At 57.6% G+C, this 9,039-nt stretch overlaps 2 protein-coding genes across 2 annotated transcripts; one reads left to right on the top strand and one right to left on the bottom strand.

The window, feature by feature from the left end:
• Nucleotides 1-848: 848 nt before the first annotated feature.
• On the top strand, nt 849-5,177 carry MXD3 (MAX dimerization protein 3). The gene is made up of 6 exons (XM_030846938.2): nt 849-983; nt 1,248-1,353; nt 1,999-2,028; nt 2,160-2,274; nt 4,601-4,784; nt 4,859-5,177. Exons 1-6 carry the CDS (start codon nt 914-916, stop codon nt 4,972-4,974), a joined length of 621 nt encoding a protein of 206 aa, XP_030702798.1. The 5' UTR covers nt 849-913; the 3' UTR covers nt 4,975-5,177.
• Nucleotides 5,178-5,582: 405 nt separating this feature from the next.
• Nucleotides 5,583-9,021, bottom strand: PRELID1 (PRELI domain containing 1). Its single transcript, XM_030846943.3, has 5 exons — nt 8,727-9,021; nt 7,929-8,154; nt 6,544-6,657; nt 6,352-6,430; nt 5,583-6,141 (listed from the first exon to the last, which is right to left on the bottom strand). Exons 1-5 carry the CDS (start codon nt 8,816-8,818, stop codon nt 5,993-5,995), a joined length of 660 nt encoding a protein of 219 aa, XP_030702803.1. The 5' UTR covers nt 8,819-9,021; the 3' UTR covers nt 5,583-5,992.
• Nucleotides 9,022-9,039: the final 18 nt, after the last annotated feature.

Raw genomic sequence — 9,039 nt, 5'->3', positions numbered from 1 at the left:
AGCGGTGACAGGACAGGAACTCAACTCTGTTGACTCCAGAACCCAGGACTCTGAAGCAAGCCAGTTCTCAAGTTGCTACCCTTCTGACGTTTTCGTAGCAACAATAGCTTCCCTGCAGATGAGGAGGAGGAGCCCAGCGGGGGCTACAGGGGCAGATGGCAAGCAGGCAAGGGCACAGACCCTGGAGCGCAGGAGCCAGGTCCGCGCCCCCTCCCCCGGCGCTTGCGCACTGGGCCCTGTTCCCCGCTCAACCCCGCCCCCATAGCCAGGGTTTTCAAATTTGAAACCTGCTCCTTTTCCCGCCCGAACGTGTTGACCAGCAGCGGGAGAGGGCGGAGCCGCACGCAGCCAATAGTGCCTGAGAGGCCCCCTGCCCCGCCCCCAAGGTGACGTCCGCGAGCCTCAAGAGGCAAAGAGCAAATGGGCGAGGGTGCCCGCCGGCCCCACCTCCGTGGCGCCCACGTGCAGCGGCGGAGCCAGGGGCCTCCCCGGGACCACTGGCCCCCAGAGCACACTCAGTGTGCGGGCCTCTTGCCACCAGCACGGGGCTGGAGACTGAGGCCCAGAAAAGCCAAGTAACCGGCGCTGGGTCGCTGAGCGAAGCGGCAAGACGCAGCACAACCCCACCCCCACCCCCAGCCCGGGAGTTCGCCCAAGGGCCGGGCCTGGATCCGGCGCCCATAGAAGCCCTACGGGAGTCCTAGGGGGCGGGCGGGCTCGCGGAGGGTGGGCTGCGGTTCCCGGGCGCGCTCCAGGGGCGGGGCCAAGAGCTGGGCTGTCCCGGGGCGGGGCGTTCCGGGGGCGGGCCGGGCGTCTGTGTTTGTTGCACCGTGTCAGTTACATTGTAACAAAAGTGGTGCAGCCGCTGCTCCGGCCAGCATCCTAGGCCCGCCCGCAGCCAGCTGTCGCCGACATGGAACCCGTGGCCAGCAACATCCAGGTCTTGCTGCAGGCGGCGGAGTTCCTGGAGCGCCGCGAGAGAGGTGAGGAAGAACCCTTGGTCGGACTCCAGGCGGCGACCTCGCTGACACTGGCCTGGGCTGGACTTGGCTCCCAACTTGGATGCATGGCCTTAGGGCAGTAGTCCTGGGGCACCCCCGCCCTCAATTTAGGGGTCCGCGGGCAGTGGGGCTGGAGGGGGTGGGGAAATGGCCCTGTAGCCAAAAGCCCCTCCCTGACCGTGCCGTGCCAGGGGATCCCGCTGGAACTAGCCCCAGCCTGACGTGGGCGGGGGCTGTCTCTCGCAGAGGCAGAGCATGGCTATGCGTCCCTGTGCCCACACCGAAGTCCGGGCCCAGTCCACAGGAGGAGGAAGCGGTCTCCCCAAGCTCCTGGCGCGCTGGACAGTGGGCGGTGAGGAGGGCCTGGGGCAGCGGGGAATGGGGGGGGAATGGACGCCGTCCTTCATCGGACCCCTCCACTGCCACCTTCCTCCTTATTGCTCGCATCTTCTGGGCCAGGTACCCTGCTCTGAAGGCATTCAGACACCTCCTGCCGTTTCCCCATCCCCCAAACACACACTCTTCGTTCAAGGACTATTTCTCGAGGACCCCTGATGTGTTTGGAACGGTGAATAGTTCTGGGTCCTGCTTCCACTCACACTCCTAATACACCACATATCAAACCACTCGCTTTCCCCCACAGGCTTTCTCCTTTTCTCTCCTACTCTCAACCCTTTGCACACTGTTCCCCCCAATTTGAATGCCTCTCCCCCCACTACCCATTTTGGGCAACTTGTGTTGCTGGGCTCAGCTCACATGTCACCTGTTCAGGAAGCCCTTCCTGATTGCTGCTAAGGGGCCTCCTTTGGACCCCACAGTCACCTGGGCAGGCCTCCTGTCTCTGCCTCTGCCTGGGACTCAGGTGCCTGAGGCCAGCACAAGGTCCCCACAGTGGGCTAGTTTGGGATACACATCTGTAGTGAATTTTGAGGCCCTGGGACTGAAGGTGTGGGCAGTAGCTGACACCCCCTCACCCCATCCTCCCTGGCATTGGCAGGTCTGTGCACAACGAGCTGGAGAAGCGCAGGTGAGTCCCAACCCTGCCCTGATAGCACCAGGCCCCAGGAACTGCCTCCCTCTGGCCTTCCCTCCCCTGCCGTCCCTCATCTGGCCAGCAAGCCTGGGCTGGCACTGCCCTCTAGACCCCTTCCCCCACAGGAGGGCCCAGCTGAAGCGGTGCCTGGAGCAGCTGAAGCAGCAGATGCCCCTGGGGGCTGACTGTGCCCGATACACCACACTGAGCCTTCTGCGCAGGGCCAGGATGCACATCCAGGTAAGAAGCTACTCTGGCGCCCCAGGGCCAGCTTGCCAGGATGCTTGGAAAGGGGTAGTAGGGAGGGGCTGGGTGGAACTGGGGAGAGAGGTCTGAGGTGATAGCCCAACTGCCTGACATTGGACAGTTCTCTGTGCTTTTAGTTTCCAAATTTGTTAAGTAGGAAGAAAAGCAGAAAATAACTCAGGATTGTTCTGAGGCTTTAAGCAAGTTCCTCCAATAAAAGTTCACTTGTTATTACAGCAATTATTACTTGGATCCCAACTGTGAGACCCTGAGCGAGTTATGTAGTCTCTCTGGACTTCATTTCCTCCTCTGTATGGGGGGCATTCTGTGAGGGGTCATGTGTAAGGGTCCCTCGGACTGGAGAGGGCTGTTTCTTGCTCTTCCTCTCCCCCATCCTTGAAGGCCTCCTGTTCTCAGCGGTTGGGTGAGGGGCGGGGGGGTGTCCCAACGCTGCTTTGGGAGGCAGCTCCAGAGGCCAGGAGGGGGAAAGTACCAAGAGGACGCCAGTGAGCCACCCTCCCAGGGCTCTTGCTGCTGCCCGGGCTGAGCTCAGCGCCCCCTGATGGATGGGAGTGGGGTGTGCTGACTCAAGCACAAGGCAGCTCCACAGAGTGGGGATTAGAAGGGACTTGGAAACAATAGAGGCCTCTTCCTGCTCTCCTGGCCCTTTTGACAGAGGAAGAAATGGAGGCAGAGCCGGCTGATGAGAGGCAGATTCAGAACCGAGGCCTAGGTCTCCTGACTTGCATTCTTTTCTTCAACAAGTGAGCACCTGCTCTGCCAGGCCCTGTTGTGGGCACAGGGGGCAGTGGCAGAGACAGATGGAGGTGCCATGCAGCAAATAAATCGTGGTGTGGAAACTGTCAGCACTGTCCCAAAGGTGCCTGCATTCTCCTCATTGTGGCTGAATAACACCCTGGCCAGATAGCCGGCTCCAGTTTCTCACATGGAGTTGCTGATTTGGTTCCTGGAGGGATGATGTGTGACCTTGGGTGCTGGCTGGCCCGTGGGCAGGACCTAGGGATTGCTCCTTCCTTGAAGCCCCATCACCCCTCTCCTGGACTCCCTGCTTCCTGTTTTGCCTCCACCTGGCTGCCCTCCCCACCTTGCCCTAGAATGTTCTTTTTTTTTTTTTTGCGGTACGCGGACCTCTCACTGCTGTGGCCTCTCCCGTTGAGGAGCACAGGCTCCGGACGTGCAGGCCCAGTGGCCATGGCTCAAGGGCCCAGCCGCTCCGCGGCATGTGGGATCTTCCCGGACCGGGGCACGAACCCGTGTCCCCTGCATCGGCAGGCGGACTCTCAACCACTGCGCCACCAGGGAAGCCCCCTAGAATGTTCTTTGTACCACATAGATCTGTCCAGGTCTGCCTCCTGCTGAAAACCTTCCATGGCTCCTGACAAGGACAGTTTCAGTTTCTTTCTTCCTGTGATACTCAAGGCCCTTCACAACACAGGCCTTGCCACTGGTCTCATCTTTCCCCATTCCGCACCAAAAAAGCTGAACTCTCCATGCTTTTCCCATTTTCTCTCTGCCTGGATGCTTCTTCCTCCCCTATCTTTGCCTGGGCAGCTCTTATTCATTCATCTACTCCCAGTCCAAATGCCCCCTCACCCAATTCTCCCCTTCTTGCTGACTGAATGCAGGCTTCCGTCCATTGAGGACCCTGATGGGAGAACCCTTGGTCCTCCAGTCCCTGGAACTCAGGGCTGGCAGAGCTTGCGTGGGGGCAGCAGAAGGGGACTAATGCTGAAGACTTAGGACTCCTGGGACGGTCTTGAGGAGTTACAAACTGGTAGCCTTTGTTTGGTCTGTAGTTTTCTAAAAATTTAAATTAGTTGGCAGCACTTAAAAGGACATTTGACATGAAAAAATGTGATCTCCCTGCTTCTCTTTAAAAAACTGGGCGATCTGGCAACACTGGGCCTGTTTCCATGTGGCAGTAATTGGCCTGGGCCACTGCCTTGAGCCTTAGTATGCACTCGCTGGTGTGCCCCAGTCCCCCACAGTCCCTGTTGCCTGACACCAGACACTCCACTCATTCACATCACTTGACTGGGCCCCGAGGGCCTTTGAGATTGTGGTGCCCTCCCTTCCCCACCCATCTGGACAGACTTCCTGGGCCATTTACATGGCACAGAAGGGCAAGAGGGCCTAGCTTCCTGTAGGATGTGGGAGCGACCCTCTGGGGCCCAGATCTAGTGAGCCCGTGTGGAGCAAGCAGTCACCACGTGGCCAAGGTTCGCCGTTAAGTGGTGTTGGGCTGAGGCCCGAGACCCCAGGTAGCTGACCCCAGCCCCTTGCTCCCTCGGATCTGCAGAAGCTGGAGGAGCAGGAGCAGCGGGCCCGGCGGCTCAAGGAGAAGCTGCGCAGCAAGCAGCAGAGCCTGCGGCAGCAGCTGGAGCAGCTCCGGGGGCTGGCCGGGGCGGGCGAGCGCGAGCGGCTGCGAGCAGACAGCCTGGACTCCTCAGGCCTCTCCTCTGAGCGCTCCGACTCAGACCAAGGTAAGTGCCCTCAAGCGGAGGGGTCGAGTGGGCTGAGTGGCCCAGGTCCCCTGACTGGCCTGCTCCCCGTGCAGAGGAGCTGGAGGTGGACGTGGAGAGCCTGGTGTTCGGGGGCGAGGCTGAGCTGCTGCGGGGCTTCAGCGCGGGCCAGGAGCACAGCTACTCACACAGCAGCAGCACCTGGCTATGACCCTCACCTCCTGGAGCGACCTCTGCCCTCAGCCCACCCTCTGCTCTGCCAGGCTGGAGCCCTCACCAAGCCTCCAGGGCTGCTCAGAGTACTGCTGGAATGGACTAAAAGGACCGTGTGGGAACAGGTGCTCCCCGTACCTTGCTGCTGGCTGCTGGCAGTCCCACCTAGGACGGGGCGCCGAGCCCACCTGAGCCCTGCAGGGCAGGCAGCTTGGGCCCAGGCCACCCTTCCAGGCGTTTTTTGTAGCACTTGGCTCTGCTGTCCACAGGGGCAGGAAGCCTCTTGGGTCCTCATGTTCCTTCCTAAACAAGGGCCCCTGGCCTTTGCCCTCCACATACTATATTTTCATTAAAAGCCTCTTTCTTAACTTCCTGTCCATGGTCTTGCCTGGTGAGAATGGGGGAACTCCCAGCCACAAACTGGAAAAGAGGAAATGAGATCCATAGCCACCACAAACACTGCTGTCCACACCGGGCAGTGCCCCTTTACTCCTCACAACTCGGAGGCCTCAGTCCCTGTCTGTCACAGTGGGACTGAGGCTGAGTGACGTGACCCGCCTGAGGTCCAAAGCCAGGAAACAGTTGAGTCAAGATTTGAACCAAAGCTTTCTGACTCCAGAGCTGGGGCCAACTGAATTCAACAAGTATTTATTGAGTGCCTGTTATGTGCAAGATTTTGTTTCAGGTACTTGGGACACATCAGAAAATAAAACAAAGGTCCCTGCCCTCATGGAGCTTACAGTCTAGCGTTTATGACCACTTCACCTGGACGTGACCCTGCGCAAGTCACTGTACCTCTATCTTCAGCCACCTGATGCAGGAATAAGCAGGCCCAGCTCAGACATGGGTAACGGCCTGGTGTGCTGGAGAGGCCAAACAACACACCCACCCCCAGCCCACCACCCAGACAGCAGACAGGGCTGGAAGCTGACTTTTAATAATAAAGTACAAGGAGGAAAGAGCACAGGGACTGGAGCAAGTGGTTTGCTGTGCTGTGGCCCCAGGGCCTGGGCTGGCTACACAAACTGCTGCTGCTGCTGCTGCTTCTTGGTGGCTGCCTTGCTGGCAAGGTCCTTGGCCTTCTCTGTAGCTGCCAGTGCCGTTTCCTTGGCCTTCTCCTTGGCTTCCTTGGCTGTTTCAACAAGGGTTTTGGGAGGGGCCTCACCTGGAGCAAAGGGTGGGGACTGGTTTCAAAGAATGCCAAGACCCACCTAAATCACCTCCCAGGACATTCATCTCCTGTGCACCAGGCCCTGAAGGAAATACCCAGGGTACAGATGAGTTGCTCAGAGTAGGGTGGTGACAGCTCCAGGCTCCAGCCCAGGCAGGGCAGTTAGGACTTGACTCAGCCTCTGCCTGTGTGCAGAACCCTCACCTTGCAGCTTGGCCAAGATGTATTCAAAACCCTTCATAGTCTTGGTCACGTTGCTTTTGAACCGGGCGAGACCAAATTCCTGGCAAAAGATGAGAAGGGGAAGGATTCTGAGCTGCCCACTGAACCCCAGCCTGGACTCTATGTTACATGCCCTGGGCCCCAGAGCCCCAGCACCACAACAACGCTGCTCACCTGGACAGCTCTGGAGACGCCGAACAAGCTAGAGGAGACCCAGGCTTCCCGGCAGATTTCGGTCCAGCCGCTGTTATCAGAGTTCACACGGTAAACACATCGTTCCTCTACCACCTGTGCAGGCAGTCAAGCCAACCACAATTGTGTGGGAGTCCTTCACTTTGCCAGCTTGCACATAAATTTGATTCCCTGCCTCTTTTCACTAGGGAAAGCAATAAAATGAAAACCGATTCCTTTCCCTTACTGTATTCCCAAGCTGCACTTTGGGAAGAGAGTAAGAAGATGAAAAAAAGTCATTTTGCTCTCTAAAAACCTCTCTTCTGACCCTTCAAACGAAAAGCTACATGGACTCTTGAGATCAGCAGAGGGCCTTCCAGCTCCATCCTGGATGTTTTGTACCTTTACATCTAGACATGTGTGGTGTTTTCAACCTGGCTTCCACCCACTTTGGCCCTTGAGCTCCTGACAATCCAAAAAAAAAAGAAAAATCCGGCAACCACCACAGCTCATTATCAGAGAGGAGAAAGTGGACCTGCACTTCCAAGAGAAACACTTAAGACACCTGTCACAGCTGGACTGAAAGACATTTCTTAGAGCTGGATCTTTTCTTTGTAATTTACAAAACACAGTTGTAGCACCCTCAGGGCAGTCAGCTGTGAGGCCCTCAGATAACTCAGGGGCAGAGCATTAAGCTGCCTACTCACTCTGTGACTTCCCCTCTCTGGACTTCACTTTCCTCTTTGCACAATAGAGAGTAATACCCACCTCCCTGTGTTATTGTGAAGATTAACTGAGAAAGAAAATAACAGTTCTCTGGAAGCTTTTAGGGTACTCACAGGTGAGAAGATACTGTAGGATGTTCCTTAAACCAAACCACAGGTTTTCAAGCCTTTTTTACTTTTTTTAAAGCAAAGGTATATGCAACCCTTTTCCCCTGAAATCTCAGGCAGAAATCCACTACATAAGACAGATAAAAGACTCTAGTCAAACTCTAGTCTAGAGGGGGAGCCCAGATCCTCCCCCTCTAAGGTACATGCAAGGTACCCTTTATGGCTTGACAGATTCCTGTTTGAAAACCACTGCCTCCCTCCGTCCCTCAGCATCATGCCTGTGGCCCAACCTGCACACATGCCAGGCACAGTGTGAGTGCTCTGCATTTAGTACTTACAATGACTCTGTAAAACAGATAACCCCCTCCACCACTGTATGAATGAGTCAAAACACAGGTCCAGAGAAGATGACCAGCTGAAGAGATCATCTGAGTTTGTACTCTAGCGCCAACACTCCTCAGATCTGCTTGGATCATAGAAGCTCCCTCATGGCTCCCTAGCCACATGTACCTGGAGCTCTCTAGTTCTGGGGGAACCAAGAGGGAGGGGTCTCACCATCAGCCGCGCATGGTTGATGTTCCAGGTGAAGGTGGTCATGGTCTGGTTCTGTGGGTCCACAATAGAATCCTCCAGGATGTACACTGAGTGAGCAACATTGGCAGGAAATAGTCGCTCAGCCCAGCGGGGCATCCTGTTCGTCTTGGTCAGGAGTCGCCGGGACAGGAGCTTCTGGTCAGGGGTCACCTCCCGGTGCACTATGTCTTCCGTCAAGACATGTTTGCTGCAGGTGTCGGGGTGAAGGTGACCCTCAGAAGCCTGGCCCTAAGAGACTGCCTGTTGGGGTTCCCATCTGGAGCCTCCAGGTCCAGAATGGCCATGACTTTCCCCAAACTTGCAGAGTGATCTGTGTTGTGGCTCAGACCTGAACTAGAGTCCCTTGAGCCTAACCCAGGGCAAATTCCAACTCCCGCCTCCTCGCTGACCTGGATTCCTAGGCCTTCCAGCAGGGCTGGACCTCATGATTTATTGCACCACTGGAGAGCGTCATGGCAGAGAAGTAGACAAGCGCCCGGATTTCCAACCCCAAGATCCCTCCCCAGCTCCGGTGCCGCCGCCTCTTCCTGTCTCACCACCCTGAGATGAGAGAACCTTTCACTAGGGCCTCAAGTAAACTACTGCCCAGACCCAGCCTCCTTCCAGTACTAGCCTGGCCGCTTCCCCGATAGGTCCTCTCGTCCTAAACGTGGCCACGGCTCCGGCGATCCCCCCACTCGAGGTCGAGTCTTTCCCGGCCCCCACACTCCGATCTCCAAACAGCGAGGTGGGAGGGTTGCTCTTTCCAGGGCCACGTACCTATAGGGATTCGGGTACCGCTGCCAGAAGGCAGCGAACACTTGGTCCCAGGAACTCCGGAGCACGCTCTGGCCCAGGAAATACTTCACCATTGTCCAGGCCGGGCGGGCTCAGTGCCCGCGCAACATCAGGGGTGCGGAGCCCGGGGGGCACGCGGAGACCGGGCTGGAGCTCGACGCTCGGCCGCCAAGCTAGCAGCTCAGTCACTCCAGCGCCGCACCCAAAGAGGCGCCACCGCCGCCATGAGGATTTGTCTGGCCGCGCGCCACTTCCGGCGCAGCCGCGCACTGCCCACCTCTTCCGGCGCCTGCCC

Source organism: Globicephala melas, chromosome 3, assembly GCF_963455315.2.
Source record: "Globicephala melas chromosome 3, mGloMel1.2, whole genome shotgun sequence".
NCBI classification, from domain to species: domain Eukaryota; kingdom Metazoa; phylum Chordata; class Mammalia; order Artiodactyla; family Delphinidae; genus Globicephala; species Globicephala melas.
Note: the sequence above shows the minus strand (reverse complement) of the source record. Positions and strands in the feature narration are given on the sequence as shown.